Here is an 18613-nt window from a genome sequence, read left to right on the forward strand (position 1 = left end):
CTGTATCACTTCAGTTAAAAAGAAATAGTGATCAAACAATAATCTTCCCATTCAAAAAAGAAAAAGAAACCAGCCTGGATGGGGAATTACATAAAGCAAAACAAAACCAGGGATCAAGCAAATAAAAGTCTGGATGATGGACCCACTTTCATATTCAATTAACATAAACTTTTTCATTAATTACTACCTTTTCTACGTAGAGGCTCCTAGTCGAATCAATTAATCTAAATTTTACCACTTTTTATACATTGAATTTAACAAATAAATTGAAATACAAAACAATGATAATTGAAACGTCAATACGATGGTGGGGTTCTCCCTAGACTACACCAAGTAAACAACATTCACCCACATTCATTACATAGGGCCAGTTGGGTCAGACAATGTTTTAGTTTAACCAAAAATTATTTTCTTTGCTTGGTGGTTTGTAATACCAACATGATAAGACAGATATACTTTTAAGCCAAGTTGGATATCACAAAGATAAGGATTGAGACTCTATCAACAACGTTTCTGTCCAACCCAGGTTCAGTTACACTATCACCACCGGTGTTCATGGATTGATTGTTGTAGCATTTCCATAGAAGTGGTAAAATGGATTAATTATAATAAATGAATAGGTACGAATTTGTTCAATACAAAATAGGGCTTGAACTTTAACATTTTGAATTTGAATTAAATTCAAGTTTTTCAAACATGATCTGATTGTGGTTTGACTTGGGTTTACTTTGTAAAAATTGTGTTTTCATCCAACTTGAAACTCATTGTAAAGGTTTGAATTTGAATTAAATGAGTTTTTCTAAGTTGATATGATTATAGTTTTCTTTTTAACCATAAGAATCAAATTAAGACATACATCAAAGAGCTTATAGTAAGTTATTCACCTTATTCACTGAGTTAAACCCCTTAGATTGATTATGATTTGATTAAGATGAATTTATAAAAATGAATCTTTTGGCTTAAACTGACAAGCCAACCATAAAAAATAGGCCAGCTCGGTCCAACCCAAATTTCATATGGGTGAGTTTTTTGCGATTGGTCGAATCAAGGCTAATTGACCTTGTGGTTTTATTTTGTTCAAATTTGTATAATTTAAAAGGAAAAATAAATAAATAAAATAATATTAAATCAAAATAAGTTTGATAGTTTCCAGACCTATAATTCTTGGATACGGCGTGCCCCATTGAGTCATGCTAAATTTGTTAAGTTCTATTTAGGCTACAATTTTTACATTTTAACCTGGCCAGGGGCCCAATGTGCCAACAAACTTGGCCGTTTTTACTGCTCTAGATTTGGGTTTACTTCATAAAGCATATTTTTTCAATCATCTTGAAACTCATTAAAAGCAATCTGCATTGAGTCAGATAGTTGATTTTATGACTTCTAATTTTTGTCTTATACTTTTAATATAGAGATTTTCATCATTTTCATTATTACAGTAAAAAAATCATTATTATTTTAATTTAGAATATTTTTAAATATTTTTCTTTAACTGTAAAAAATGTTTTTATTTGTAATAATTTTTTCAAATTTATCTTTAAGATTGATGAGAGTCTATATTAATCTCCTAATAAGAGAGAAAGAAAATGACAATTCATAATAGCATTTAATTATAGATTAAAATAAATACGGATATTTTAGTAAAAAAATCATTAATAGACAAGATAAAATGAAGTCTTAAATAAGGGATAAAATTGTTGACTATGTCTTATCAATAGGAAAAAAAAAAGAGTAACTACTAGTTTAACTATCTCATAAATTATGTTATAAGTTAAATTTATAATAAATAAATATTTTTAAACATATAAATTATACTAGTATTTTAAATTTACAATAAATAATTTATATTGTCATATATTGTTATTATTAATTGATATTAAAAACATAAGATGATATTTCAATTGATATTAAAGTTAGAACTAAAGATTTTGAAAATGATAGATTGAAAGAGATAAATAGTTAAGTTAAACCATTCAATTGACATTAAAAACATAAAATCATATTTCAACTGAATGTTAATTACGATTTAGGAGTGTATTTAAATTTTGAAGATAATATATATTATAAAAGTAAATGAACTTACTATACATGATAATGTATGATTTAATGACAATATAAAATTACTTTATTTTGTTAGTACATTACCTATTTTTTCTTTAATTTAACCAAAAACATAGAAAGTCAAACTTACATTCCACTTTTAAATTTTTTTATGGACAAATGTTAATTTTTAATTTGTCAATGAGAGAAATTCAAACTCATTATCTCTTTCTTTCTTCTTTTTTTCTTTTAATCACCAAGTTAATATTATTACTCCCCGCTGGACATTCTAATTGATAAGGTCTTATTTTTTCAAGTCAAACTTACACTCCACATTCTAATCAATAAGGTGTTATTATTAATATCAAGGATTTTGCTAAGGGCATTGATTAGGAAATTAAAATGAGAAAGTATTTATTGTAAAAATTATAGCAGAATATAAAAAAAGTCATAAATAATGTAATTTTATGTATTTCAAAAAAAAATTCTTTTTAATTTTTTAACCAATATCTGAAGTGGGTTAGTATTTGCCTGATATCAATTCACTAACTAAATTTTTCAGTATTTAATTTAGTTGGTTGAATTATATTGTCATTGTTTCATTTGCATTTGTGAAATGCAACAGTGATCAAAAAGTTATTTCAGGTTTTATAAACAGTCCTCACGGCCTCACCCACACTTTTTTTGTTGTGTACCTGAAAGCTAGATTGCAACCAATGACACGATATACCAATAGTATATGGTCATCGATCCAACATTGAAATTATATGAACAACACTGAATCTGTGATATGGTTTGCATTCGAACTTTTTTTCTTTCTTTCAGTTTCATGAGATCCTTGGCAATTAACAAATGATACATAAGTTGAAGCCTTCAAGCACAGAACCACAAGCCACAAAATTAGGGACATATGTATGGTATTGGTCCTTCAGAAATCACGTGGTAGGTGTATAATTGCCTTGTTGTCACTATTTTCTATTATGTTGCTGCTTTCTTATGTTTGGTGACTTTGATATTTGCCTAGCTTGTTCATCACACGTGACCCCTCCTCCCTCTATCTCTATAAAATTATAAAAATATATGCATGGTACTTTTAAACAATAATTGTGTCAAAAACGTTACGGGTGTGCACCGTTTGAGTATACATGGTGAATCTGATAAACTTGACAAAACCTTATTAGTTTATGTTGGTTTTGTTTTTGGTCAAAATAAAGTGTTGGTTTTGTTTTATTCCTTCTTCTTCTTCCTGAACCCATACAAATTCGAAATGGTTTGGTTTGAGTAATGCGTTTATATATAATTCAAAGCCGTGAACGCTATATGACTTGATAATATATACATAAAACGTTCTATGGAGGTGTTGAGGTGATTAATGTTGTAATGCGTTGATAATACATATTTTTCTATCTTTTTTTTATTTTGTTTATTTAGTACTCATATTCAATTGTGTTTCAACTCAGAGAGTATAATTTATTCAATTATAATTCTAATATTTACTTTTTCCTTTTCTATTTTCTAACACAAAACTGAACTTGGAATGCCATAAAAACATTACAAGGTTTTTAAATTTTTTTTAATAGTTTTAAAGATGAGACCTGGTAGACCGGCCCAATTTAATCTAAGTTTGATCAGGTTGATTTAGTTTGGAAAAAAAATACATAAATTCAACTCAATCAAAAAGAAATGCGAATAAGAATCAATAGAAAGAAGACAGAGATACTCCTAGGAGGTCTCCCCTTCCATGAGAGGGCTTTCTACCTCCATGATGGGAGGCTTCTCTCCCTCTAGCTGGATTTCCCTCTTTATAGTGAAAGATTTTTCTCTTTTTTATTTTTATTTTCTCACCTCTACCCCTTCACCCCTTGATTGGCCATCATCTCTATCCCCACCCTCCTCTCTTCCTTTTTCAACCACCATTGATATCTCTTTCTCTTTTATATTTATCTAGTCTCTCTTATTAACTATGTTGTACATGTTGATCATTCTCTGTATCTCCATCACCTTTCCCCCTTACGATAGAGCTTGTTAGAGCCTTTTTTGCAACTGGACTCTAACCACTAGAGGTTGATTTTAGGTCATCTTCTTTTGAGTTGTTGAGCATGTGCAAACTTAGAAAGAATTACAAAAAAAAAAAAAAAAAAAAATTGAAGATAAGCGTGCTCATAGCTCTATCTAGGTTTCTTGTAATAAGAGGAAGCGAGTTCTGTGTTTTTTTCTTTTTGGAATTTGTAAGTTTTGGTTGGTAATTATTAGTGTTAAGCGTGTATGCCCTAATCAAACATTTTTCATATGTTGCATTATTGTAATGCTCTTTTTAGTATCTGTATGCTTGTGTAACTGTTGTTGGACATTTTTAATTTTCCATGAATGAAGTATTGACAAAAAAAAAAAAAAAAAAACTCAACCCAATCTGAAGTATTTTTATAATTTTTATTTTCAAACATCCAAATAAGTATAATTGAAATACTATAATAATTGAATAAATTTTAATATTTACATATTTATAATGATTCATAATTTTTTAAACCATGAATTTTTCTTCTAGTTTATAAGTAATTATATATATATATATATATATATATATATATATATAGTTATATCGTATTCTATAATTTTCAAAATTGGGTATCTCTATGTAATCTATGTTACAATCTATGTGATACCTTTTCACATAACAAAATGTGGGGTGTTCTAGGAAGTGCATTTGTAACATATAGATTGCATACAATATAAAAGATCACGTCCAATTTGATGAAAAGATCTACAATAGAAGTCATTTTTTTATGGAGATTGATGAAAAGGTATCACAAAAAAAGACTTACCTATAATTTGTATCGACTTAGAAAAAGTATTCAATCAAGTGCCAAAAAATGTATTAATTGTAGTGACTTTAGAGTTAGAGAAGCAAGGTGTTTGTGTAAGTTATATCTGAGTTCTACAAAACATGTATGACACGATAACTATGTATGAGAACTATAAGAGACAATACTACCAACTTTCTTATAAGGATAAGATTACATCAAGGTCGACGCTTAATTCCATACTTGTTTAATCTTATTTTATACTATACGATTAGATCATTTTACTTTTAAAATTTTCAATTAATAAAGTTCCTTATTTTTTAAAATGGGTTCAAATATGTTGCATTTAAAATTAAATTTGGTCCTCTTATTTTAAATTTGTGTAGTAGATATGAAAGAAAAATAGAACCAAATTGAAAGCATTTTAAAAAATTACAAAAGACCTAAATGAATTTTTTAATAGTAAGGACCAAACTGAATTGAAAAAAATAAATTAAACAGCCAAAATAACAATTCAACCTAAAAATTACATTCAAGAATCTAGAAATCTTTGGCCCCATTTGGTTTTAGCTTGTGAGTTTTGAATTTTTTTAAAAATAACAATCAGATTTTAGTGTTTAAAATTTAGTTTCATTTTTTCTCCAATTTTTAGTTTCAAAATAAACTCATTTTAAAATTTTTATATCCTATAAAATTTAGTTTTATAGTGTTTTTGTGTGGTAGTGACGATATGGTGGTTGTGTTGGTACCAATGTAGACGTCGATGGTAACAATGGGAGCAATGACGATGCTGGTAATGGTGGTGATGGTGATAGTAGTGCAATGGTGGAGGTGACATTGATGGTGGTAATACTAGTGATAGTGATGGTGACAACAATCTGATCGTAATGGTGGTGGCGATAACAACAGTGATAGTAATAACAATGATAGTGTCGATGCCAGTTACAATGCTTGTGGAAGTGGCAGTAGCCATGATGATGATAGTAACAGTGTCGATGAGGTTTATGGTGGTGGTGATAGCAAAAATAACCATGGTTAAATACAGGGATTGCATGATATTTTAGAACTAAAAATTAAATTCATAAAAAAAATTCTTAATTTTAAAAATGAATGTAAAAATATTTTTAAAATAGTTAAAAAAATCATCTTAATTTGCTAAACAAGTTTTATTTTAAAAAGTACATTTAAAAAGAAATATAAAAAACTCACAATCATCCAAATAAATCTTTACTTAAACAAAATCAAACTCAATATTACTGCTTGAACTTACAGATACTGAATGACAACAGAACAAAATAATAAATTATTCAATCATCCTATAATCAACCCAAAATGGTTAATTAGTTATGATTACAGATTGACAGTGGCTAATTGCTTGAGTGGATTTCACTCTTGAAAGCAGAAGTTCTTCAAACAAAGCAAATGGGCTTTTGCTTGGTAACAACATTTTGTGGCCTAGAAAAGAAGATAAGCTATTTGCACCTAACTTCCCTTTCGAAAACAACAAATATAAATGAAGACTCTTCAATTATGTTCTCACAGCAGATATGTTGAGAATATCCTTTCTGTTTTTAATTTCCTTGTTTATCACGTATTCAGAAATCTATAGAAAAGAACCATCAAAATTATTGACAACCATTTTTGGATGTATTAAGGAGATCGTGGTCCTTTGGCTAGCTCCCACCAATATTTTATATATATATATATATATATATATTCCACCTACGGGAAGTCATATATATGATGGTCTCAAATGAAGCTCCTAACTTCGATATAGCTAGATGATTTTCTTTTAGGTATTGAGTGGAGCAAATTATCACTTTTGGAAGAACAAGATGAAAGACTTACTATTTGTGAAGAATATGCATCTTCCGGTCTTTGGCACACAAAAGCCAGATTCTATGTCTGATGAAGAGTAGGATTTTGAACATGAACGTGTATGTGATTTTATTAGACACTTTGTAGATGAACTCATTTATAATCTCATTTCTCATGAGACACATGCAGGAACTCTGTGACAAACTCTCGAGTCCTTGTATGCTTCTAAATTAGGGAGCAACAAATTATATCTATTGAAGAGCTTTGTTGAATTGAAGTATAAGGACGAAGCTCCATTTACTGAGCACTTAAGTGAATTTCAAGGATGTTGTGATCAGTTGTCAGCCACAGGTATCAACTTTGATGATGACGTGTTGGGATTGTTCCTATTAATAACTCTAACTGATTCGTGGGAGACATTTCAGATCTCTATAATTAGTGTTGCCCCCAATGGTATTGTTCCTTTGCAAATGGCAAAGACTAGTGCTCTTAATGAAAAGATGCGAAGGAAGACGCAAGGTATTTCTTCTCAATTAGAGGTGCTTGTTACTGAAAACAGGGGAGCAGCCAGAAGAAGAGATGGCTCTAATGGGGAAATAGGTCAACACAATAATAAACTCTATAAAAGAATAATAGGCAGTAGAAATAAATTCCCCCAAACTTGCAAGAACTTGTGAGGAACACCAATAAAGTATAGAGTGCAAAATAGAAATTAAAGAAAACAAAGACACAATTTGTTTAACGTGGAAAACCCCTAAATGCAAGAGTAAAAACCACAAGTCATTCAGACTAAAGAAATAACTTTACTATAATCAATGGAGATACAAGAGAACCTCCAATAAGTGCACTAAAATGTGCTACAAACAGTCAAATCTTCGTGCCATAATTTTTTGTGGGGCAAAGCGGATATTGGCAAAAACAAGCCCTTGATTGCTTAGTCAGTAGTTTGTTCTCCGGAAAAGAAAAAAAGAAGTTTAGGAATTTTTAATCTCAAGGATTGGAACCTTGCGCTTCTTTCCCGTATCCTATGGGACTTTCATTGTAAGAAAGATTCTCTATGGGTTCGGTGGGTTCACCATTACTATTTCAGAGGGAGCGATGTGTGGAATTACAATACTTCTTCATCAGATTCAGCTTTGATAAAGAAAATCATTCAAATAAGGGACTTTATTATCTCCAAAGAACTAAGTACGAAAGAGGCCAAAAAGAGGATTCAATCTTGGAGCGCCAATGAACAATTGTTTGTTGGCAAAGTCTATGAATACATTAGAGGTGTCAAGCCTACTGTTAGTTGGTGTTCTGTTATATGGAACCCAGCAATCCCCCCTAATATATCTTTCATTTTATGGCTTGCTAAAAGGAATCGGCTGCTTACTCTTGACAAAGCTGCTTTTTTGAACAATGATTCCCTTTGCCCTTTATGTTCAAATGAGGTTGAGTCAAATGCTCATTTGTTCTTTTCTTGCAGGAAATCTCTCCATGTTTGGGCTCACATTCGTGATTTGGCTCCTTTCCGCAGGCGTTTCACTTCTTTGCAGCGCATTACTGACTCTTTAATTAGGAGCAGATCCACATCAGGTGTTTAAGGAAAATTTCGTTATCTGGCTATAACAACTACAGTTTACTGCATCTGGCTGTCTAGGAACAAGCTGATTTTTAAAGATTATCAATTTTCTGTAATAGAGGTTATTAGCAAGATTAAGTTTCTTATGTATAGACAAGCGCACTTGTTGCATTTGTTTTAATATCTTGATATAGGCCTTCTTGTATTAGGGAGGCTTTTGATTTTCTCTAGCTGCAGGGTATGCCCCGTTTATTGTTGTATCATTTTGGGTTTAATATAATTTACATTTTTCCCAAAAAAAAAAATAAACCCCCAATTAGTACAATAGAGACAAGAAGATAAAATTTAAAAATATAGAACAGATAATGCGAAACACTTATCTCTCCTTCCAGATATCTTTTTCCCGATCCAATCGGATAATTTGAAGTATTACACACGTAGAACTTGCTGTCCAAAAATCAGTCTGATCCAACGGTAAACAAATTCGCAGTTACAATCTAAAAAACGTTATCCAATGGATATACGAAAATCACTAATTTTCTCTCTCCTTCTTTCTCTAGTTGTAAATGTTTTTCCCTCTCACATGAGTCTCTCTCATTATATCTTATTATTTGATCTGACCCCTCTTACTCTACTTAGAAAGATAGCCCAACAAGTAATAGTTTTTTATGAATCCGCACCCTGTTATACTAATTTTCATTATTGCAAAATTATATTTCAACGTGGCTTTTTATGGACATGTCCATTATATATACATTTCAAAACATTTCCCACTTCAAGTATAAATTACTTTCTGCATGTAGGGCTGCGCATACCTACGTTAAGTCAAACTTCTTTAGTTAAACTAGTACGATCAATATATATTAAAATTAGTAGGATCGAATAATGCCAACTTTAGTCTTGACTTTGATTTTCGTAATAATCTTTTGTTATTGATTCTGTGATTGTAAGCCTCATTAATCATTATAAGCCTCTATTACTCATGTGATCTATTTTATTTTTTTTGGAACAAGGCTTATAATAAGAGAGTTAAATTTGGCAATACCCACCAGCATCAAATTTAACGGTAATAGTACATAAACACTACCTAGCAAGAAAAAGTAAAATAAAAATGACATTTTTTCCATAACAAGTTGTGACATTTAAGATCTGAATTTTGTAAGGTTTTCCACCTCACACTAGAATTTTGAAGCTTAGCAAATGCATTCTTGAAATTTTCAAAGACTATATTCCCATTGTCCGCCCATTTTTTTATTCATTGTAAAAAAGGTAAGTTCTCTTAACATATGAACATTAAAGTTCCATTTAGGTTATGAAAAAATTCAATATTTATTAAAGGTTTAAATATGTTTTTATCTCTAATAAATATTTGATTTTTATGTTTGTTTCTTATAAATTTTTAGTTTGCCTTCAGTTCCTAATAAAATAATACTTTTATTTTTTATTCTTAATATTTTGTTTTAGTCCCTGATAAATTAAAAAAATTTGTATTTGTTTCCTAATAAATTAACAAATTTTGTTTTAATCTGTATTAATAACAAATGAGAAATATTTATCATGGAGCAAACACAAAATTTGTTAATTTATTAGGAGCTAAAAATAAGTGTCAACGACCAAAAATAAAATTATTATTTTATTAGAAACTCGCCACAAAATAAAAATTTATTAAAAAATAAATACAAAATCAAATATTTATTAATGATAAAAAAACATATTTAATCCTTTATTAAAAAAAATTATCCGAGCAGCACCTAAGTAATTAATGTTACCCCCAAGTCACAAATAATGTTTGAGGTGCAAGAGTATACTGTATGGATTTAATTTATATATTATCATTATAGAATTTTTTACAAAAACATATATTATATACATAATACATATGATAATGTGATAAAGTATACTCAAATCTTAGTAGATATTTGTGTAAATCACTTATTACACTAGCAACTAAACTCATTCTATTCACGCATACAAGTCAAAGAAGTAAATTTTTTCTTTTCATTTATTAAATAAGATTCTTACACAGTTACTCCTCATCCCCACTTTTCATTTTCTGAAAATCTAATAGTTTTATCAAGTAACTAATCTTTAATTATTAAATTTCAAGAAAATAAATAATAAAGATGATTATTATTGGACTAACTTGATTCCTAATCTTCAGAAAAATAATATTTTTTTTACCAGCAGTTGGATACAAGGATCGGAAAAGGACCATATAAACCCAACAACAACCATTGTATAATAAGAGGGTGACTGTGTGTTGGCCATGGACTAGGACCGAGCTGTTTGAAAGGTAAGATTTCAGATTTCTAGTACAAGCATTGGTGTGGTTAGTTAATCAGTTACAAATTATTTTTTGGAAAATTGGTATGGTTAGTTACAGTACAAACTTTGTTAGATCTGTTAAATTATAACATATACAGAGAGGACGAACCTTTGGCTCGAGTGTGATTCTATTTTGGTAGTACAAGTTTTTTTCCAACAGTAAGTTGATTCCATGGTCTCTCAAAACAGGTGATATAACTGTATAGATATAATTAAGAATATGAACTTTCGTGTTGGTCACATATACAGAGAGGATAATTCTTGTGTAGACACACTTGTCTCTCATGTTAATTCTCTGAATGGATTTTGCTGGTGGAATGTTACCCCCATTTTGTTTCAGCGGATCTGAATAGGAATAGAATAGGTCTCCCAAACTATAGATTCTTATTATAGTTTCTGCAGCATGAGTTTTCGTTTTTTGTCCCCACGTGCTTATTTTATATTGCCTTTTATCCTTTTTTTATCAATGATATTTACAAGGTGGGTGGGTGACTTAGGATCAGTGACATTTATGGTGCCAACCTAGTTGGGATCTCCCGTGAAGTTTCACCCATCCTTGGTTTATAAAAAAAAAAAAATTAAAACATATGAAAACTGATTCTAATTCAAACATTTGACACTAATGTCCAAAATCTAGCACAGTGAGACAATGCATATATATGCAGCACCTTAAACCATCAATGAATAAAAGTTAACTTGAATGAAATAAAGTTGCACAATTATTGTCAACAATAGCTTTAGCCAAATAGTAAGTTACTGATTTAACCAATATCAGAGCAAGTTCAAAGCAGATGTCACCCTTGAGATTTGATGTGCTACCCAATCCATGACGCCTATGCAATTCCTTAAGCTAGATTAAAGTTTGAAAATGGACCAAAAGCAAATTCAGGGTCTTCTCATTCATTAACAAAATTGCACAGTTCCATTCTTTAATTGAACATCAAATAATTGATATCATATACAATTATTTTTACCTCTTATATGTTTTTTATTTATTTATTTATTTTACATATACAAATTTCAAAAGTATCCCTCAAATTTAAGAGATGACAAAAGTTATCCCACTTTAGTTCTTAATAAACGAACATTTTCCAAAACTGCAAGAAAGTCCTTGTCTTCACAAACATCTTAGTGCACAAACATGTACTGAAGATGTATATTAAAAAAATCTGAGTAACTCAAACAAAATTTACAAGGACATGATGTACGGCAATCCTATACAACAAGAGTAGCTAACTAATTTTCTTTTTGATTTCCTCACATGTATCTACTTTTCAGAGACAATCATGTTCAACGCACATTGGATACTAAATGTAGGCACCTTTTCGATCTAAGATTCAAATCATGATTCACCACATTACAAGAAACTAACCCCTTCCACAATACCAACAAGAGTATCTACCACAATACCAACAAGAGTATCTAACTAATTGTGTGAAAGGCTCTCTCTCCATTTGATACCAATTTCCTCAGCAACATCCTAAAAATGAACACAAAAAAAGAAAAATGTTACAGCTTCTGTTATCTTGGCCCTGAAAGCCTAACAGCAGAAAGATTGGCTTCACTGTTACAATCTGATGGCCCTGAAGAAGTGCCAACCTCACTAGTAGAATAAAACCGAGAACCTAGGACAGAACAAGTTGGTGGCTTATGAACAGTGCATAGACCCTCTAACATTTGAACAACTTTGGTCATGGAAGGCCTAAGAGACATGTCTTCCTGTATGCACCACAATGCAACATTCACAGCAATGTGAACCCTTTCATCATTTTCATAAGTTTCCACCTTTGAGTCAAGAATCTCTCTCACATTCCCTTCTTCCACCATCTTAAAAGCAAAAGATGGGAAATGAGATTTCTCTGAAGTTTCACTGGGATCATAGTTTTTCCTCCCCCCAATGATCTCCAGCAACACCATACCATAGCTATAAACATCACTTTTCTCTGATATGGAACAGTTTGTGATCCACTCAGGTGCAAGATACCCTCTAGTGCCTCTAAGTGTTGTGAAAACATGGCTTTGCTCACGTGTCATGAGCTTAGCCAAACCAAAATCAGAAACCTTGACCCTGAAATTATCATCTAGGAGCACATTTTCTGGTTTGATGTCACAATGAATAATCTTTGAGTCACAATCTTCATGTAGATAAGCAAGTCCTTTTGCTGTTCCAAGTGCTATGTTATACCTTGTATCCCAATCCAACACAAATTCCTCTTTGTTCTTGTTGAATATCCATTTATCCAATGAACCATTAGCCATGTACTCATAAGCAAGAACTCTATGAGACCCTTCAGCACAGAAACCTTTAAGCCTTACCAAATGGTGGTGATGAATGCTCCCTATAATGCTTACTTCAACTCTGAACTCTTTCTTCCCTTGGCCAATTCCTTCCAACTTCTTCACAGCTAGTTGAGTCCCATCTGGTAGAACTCCTTTATATACTGAACCGAAACCCCCTTCTCCAAGCCTCACAGAGAAGTTACTTGTTGCAGTTTCTAGATCAGTGTAGCTGTAACGGATTGGCATGCCAGTTAAACTCTCCAAGAAACTGTCATCTTCTGAATCCTCTTGAGGAGACTCAAGCAAATCTTCCTTTTTCCTGAAGCATCTATGTGCCACGAATAGCATACCAGAAATGACAAACAATGTTACTATGACAATGATCACAACAACTATTGTCTGCATTTTGCTGCTTCCACTGTCTCTAGTGTCTCCTTCACTAGATACCACCTTAATATAGGACACTAAACCCGAATCTTTGTCAGATTTCTCAAAGCTTCCAATCCTGTCAAACAGGAAACAGTTCCCTGAACTGCTGTTGAAGAACATAGCAAGGCATGAGCAATTTGCACTGCAAGAGGTTTTGCAACCAATCAAATCAGTCTTTGAAGAGGGTGGAACAAACCCAAGTGCAAAGTAATTGAGTCTATCATCAGCTTTTACAAGCTCAATGGTGCTTTTTGAGTTGCAAGGAGAGACAAACCCGGGTTTGCAATTAGGCCTAGAGCTAAGAACAGAAGGGCAGGTGCACTTTTTTTCACCACTGCATATGTTATAGGGATCACAAGGTTCTGGAGTGCTGCAAGAATCTTGTGGTATTCTTGTTGGTGAAGCAACAATTGACCCTCCACTTAGAAGATTGGAGAAAGTGATGAAGCCATCACTTCCCAAAACTGCAATCCAAGTGGCATTTGCATCTGATTCTTCAGCAAAATCCAATTCCCACAACAAGGATTTAGTCTCATCATAGAACCTCCAGGAGTTTGCATCAAGAGTAGCTGAAGCCACCACATCACCATTTTTGTTGACAATTTTTTTGCGGCTATCCTTCTTCATAGACCAATAAGGCTGTGGAGTTTGTAAACCAGTGGAGAGAATGACACTGCCAGATTCAATCTCAAGAACATAGGTCAAGTTGTTAGGACCAGGTTCACTGACAAGTTTCATTCCCTCAATGAAATCTTGCATTGGCAACAAGGTATCTGTAGGGTGGCTGAAACTTTGCCAAATCACTCTACTATCATTCCCTAGCAAAACCAAGTTTCCAGTGTCCTTCAATTCCATTGAAGAAACACCCTTGCCACTTGTATATGTAGACCACACCACACTTTCTCCTTTATGCAAAATGACATTGCCCTTCTCATCAAACACAAATTTATCAGAATTGGAAACAGGAAGTTCCCTATTTGCAACCCAAACCAACTTGGGGGTGTGCATGTGGACTATTGCTAGTAGAAACAATGTGGAGTCATTTGCAGTGGTGACCAAACCAAAGCCAAATTCTCCATTATATGACTCAAGCAAAATTCCATACCTGTCAATCCAATTCATTTGAGAACCTTCAATTCCCGGATAAACTTTGCCAACGTTTTGATAACTAGTCAAAACAACTTCAGAAGAAAGAAGGATACACAACAAGAGGGTATCCATGGCACTGAAGAGAGACCACTGTCTTCCCATGGTTTTCGTCCACAACACCCAATTATATGTCATGAAGGAGAAAGAAAGAAAAAAACGAGAAACTATGGAATTCTTTAACAAGAGAGAAGAGAGGATTGGAAAAGGCCATAACAATAAAATCCTTACAATCACACAAGTTTAACATGAGTTTGAAAAGGCAAAAGGAACTTTCTAAGCTGAATTTTTCTATTTTGACTGCATACATAATGGAAAAGAAGTATGGAACAGAAAAAAAGTGGCAAATATGAAAGCAACGGAATAAAGAGAAAGCAATAGTTTCCTTTGTTCACATGAGATTTGACCAACTCAACTACACTTCAAAAAGCTGAATCCTTTGTTGTTGTTTTTTTTTTCATACCTGATGAAATGGAAGAAGAATGGTGAAAATATAATGGATGGAAACGCATTACTTTTGCGGTAACAGAAGTTAGAAGATGGGAAGAACACTTTTTTTGTTTTGAGCGAAGACCAATAAGAAGTGTGGAAGTCAGTGATAAAGTAGTTGGAAGTATTTATTGGATCTGATTGCGAGAGATTAAAGAAGAGAAAATTGCAAAAAGGTAGTATAGGGAAGCAGCATGTGAATTGTAAAGAGAATCATAATTAGAGGCTGCTGCTAAACAGTGCAACCGTTAAAGCAAACTATGGCAATGAATGAATAAGTTAAGTATAATATTATCAATATAATGATATTGCACTATTATGACCATACAGCTGATAAAAGGTTGGCACTTGGAAGTATGTTTAGTGGATTGATTCAAACCAATTCAATGGATTTTGTATTTTGTTTTCTTAACCTGTTTGTGTCTCTGCTTGATGGGCCAGGAATTAGACACCTATTCTAGGAAACGTATGTGCAACCAAGCCGAAAGATGGGTGAAATTGATCAACCTTATATAGAGACATGCGTGTACAAGACGTTGTAGAATTAGTAATTGATAATTAATAATTATTATGCATTTGGGTTTAAGATAGATAATCTTATTGCTTATACATGATAGCATATACCAATGGTTTAGCATAAAAAATATAATATATATATATATATATATATATATATATATATATATAAAAGGAGGAATCAAATTATATCGATATAATTTTGATAATTATTATATTATTTTAAAACTTTAACTAGATAATATTTTTTTAAAATTCAATTGAAAGTTCTTATCACATAGGTCACATTATCACATAGGTCATATATGTAAAATTTCATATTAATCTAAAATCATATGTTACATCTTTCATATAAATTAAAATCAATATAATATAAATATTTCAAAATTTATTAAAATATGAATCATTTGATTATCTTATTATTGTTCAATTTTGATAAAAATTGATTCAAACAAACTTGGTGATGCATAAATATAATTCAAGGGTTGAATTAATAAAAATCATATTTTATATCAAGTTATAAAAATGGTATAACTATTACATCATTTTTATAATTTTATATCTACATATTATCATTTTGTATCAAATTTTATTAAAATCAAATAAAAATTTGGATGAAAGCCTATAATTGTTAATTTTTTTAAAAAAAATATCTTAATTTTAAAATTAAAAATCTAAAAGTGCTGACAGAGAAAGTTAAAAAAAACAAAAATTATATTTTAACCTATTATTTAAAATATACATTATGCACTGCCTCTCTCCCCCTAGTAAGAATAAAGCAATTATTTAGCCCCGTCATTTAACCACATATTCAGCAAAAAATAACACGGCAGGCACCGGGTGTGGAGGCTTCGTATATCAAATCAAATTCTAATGATTGATTAAGTATGCACGAAGCAGCTATTAAGATTGCAAGATTACTATTTATAGTTTAATATTTAAATAAAACAAGAAACATTTTAATTATTTAAATATTCAAATCTCATACATTATTAAAAAAATATAGTATTTCCGAACCACTTATCACCAATATTGGAATATTAAATGACGCAACTGAAGGGGACAGAACAACATGAAAAATACTTTTAAAAAAATAATACTCAGATCTTCAGTCCTTAAATAAATCACCTGAATTCAAATAACAGACCTGTGGCATATAATATCTATTTTGATGAGAATCATGAAACTGGCCAAATACAGGCTAAAGGCCCAAGTGGAGAAGAACGAAGGTCCAAGTGGAGAAGGACAAAGCCCCCGAGTGGAGAAGGATGAAGGCCCAAGTGGAGAAGGATGAAGGCCCAGAGCCAGAGACACTATCAAGACTATTAATTGTTGCTGAAGGCCCAAGTTAAATATATTTTTTAGTTATAATTTTTATTTATTGTAATTTTGGCCCAAACTATTTAGAAGGCCCATGTCTATTTTTATCTTTTAGTTCAGATACACTATAAGTATTGGTTTTTGTTTTGAATAAGAAAAACTTTTGGCATTTTGATAAAATTTGGTAAGAGTTTCTCTCTGAGTTCCTTGTTGAACCAATTATTAGACTTATCAAGGTAATCCTTGTGGCGTCTATCCTGACTTATCTTCCTTCACCGGAAGTGGCGTCTACCCAGACTTATCTTCCTTCACTGGAAGTGGCGTCTAACCTGACTTATCTTCCTTCACCGGAAGTGGCGTCTACCCTGACTTATCTTCCTTCACTGGAAGTGGCGTCATCCAAACCTTCGTAGCCTGTATCAAACGATCCACTCCTACTCAGGTTCACATCATCTGGTATCAGAGCTTTGGCTCTTGATACAGGTTCTATCCTATCCTATCCTTTTTTTTTTCTTTTTTTTGGTGATTTGTCCTTGTTTCGTTCTTGTTTGCGTCTTGTTGCGTTCTTGTTTGTGTCTTTGTTTCGTTCTTGTTCTTGTCACGTTTTTTGTTTTTGTTTTTGTTTCTTGTATCTTTCAGACTTTGTTTTAAAAAAAATGTTGTTTGAGTTCTGTTTCAAGTAAAAAGAAAAAAAAGTTGCAGAATTTTTATTTTATTTTATTTTTAAAAAAAAAAAAGAGAAGAAAAGAAGAAAAAAAAGTGGGTGTTTGATCTTTGAACACGAAATTGAGGCATTTAGAGGTGTTTTTTTTGGAAAGAAAATCGTGGATCAAGTCCCCTTTTCTAGATTCTCCTCTGAATTCTGAGCGTTTTAATATATAGTGGGCCTCAAACGGACAACCGTAGCAAAAGTTATGAGCATTTGAAGTTACTTGTCATATCTGTTATCTTATCTGTTATCCTATCTATTATCTTATTTGTTATCATATCTGTTATCCAAATTAAATCTAATTTGTTATCCAAATCTGATCTGTTATCCAAATCAAATCAAATCAAAATTTGTTATCCAAATCAAATCAAGTCTAATCTGTTATCCAAATCAAATCCAATCTGCTATCCAAATCAAGTCTAATCTGTTATCCAAATTAAATCTAAATCCAAATCAAGTCTAATCTGTTAACCAAAATCAAATCTGATTTGTTATCAAAATTAAATCTGTTACACAGTCTGTGATAATTAAACTGTCTTTCCTGTTATATACCTTGTGTGTCTAATTTGATTCATCCAGGAACTTAAGAGGGAGTGAGTGGTAAAAGGCAAGAGTGAAAACATCACACAAAAGCCTATATTGAGAGCATCAAACACGAGTGAACTACCATCAAAGAGAGAAACACGTGAGTAGAGTGTGGTGAGGTTCTGAATTTTTTTTTTTTGATTTACTACAAAATTCTTTGTTCCTTAATCATGGCAAGAGCTGGTGACAATGGTGGTGTATATCATCAACTGGACGAATCTCAACGCTTATTTCTGGACGCGTGGACTACACAAATGCAACGTTTGTTGAACCGTAACAAAGAAAAGCCCTACAGACGAATAGCCAAATCTTCCTCATTTACTCTTAAACCTCTATCCCCTAGAGAAGTGTGTGATGACCAAATCAGAATGAGAGAAAAGAGAGAACAAGAGAAAGAAAATAGTGAGGCACCACAAAGGAATATGAAAAAGAAGAGTGATACACCCGAGGAAAAGAGTGATACACATGAGAGAAAATTTAATTATTTTGCAGAGGCGAGTGAAGTGACGAAAGTGTTACCTGCTCATGAACCACTCAATCTACAGTATTGCAAAGACAGTAAAATTTCTACTGATAATTCTAATGAGTTTA

General features: G+C 31.7%; 1 protein-coding gene across 1 annotated transcript; it reads right to left on the minus strand.

The window, feature by feature from the left end:
* Positions 1 to 11695: 11695 nt before the first annotated feature.
* Positions 11696 to 15167, minus strand: LOC114392693 (G-type lectin S-receptor-like serine/threonine-protein kinase SD2-5). The gene has a single exon (XM_028353907.1). The coding sequence runs from the start codon at positions 14539 to 14541 to the stop codon at positions 12070 to 12072; it is 2472 nt and encodes an 823-aa protein (XP_028209708.1). The 5' UTR covers positions 14542 to 15167; the 3' UTR covers positions 11696 to 12069.
* Between the last annotated feature and the right edge of the window lie 3446 nt (positions 15168 to 18613).

Source organism: Glycine soja, chromosome 17 (genome assembly GCF_004193775.1).
Source record: "Glycine soja cultivar W05 chromosome 17, ASM419377v2, whole genome shotgun sequence".
Classification (NCBI taxonomy): domain Eukaryota; kingdom Viridiplantae; phylum Streptophyta; class Magnoliopsida; order Fabales; family Fabaceae; genus Glycine; species Glycine soja.

Coding starts and splice junctions, on each gene's coding strand:
- LOC114392693 (XM_028353907.1), bottom strand. CDS start 14,541: ATGACATATAATTGGGTGTTGTGGACGAAAACCATGGGAAGACAGTGG.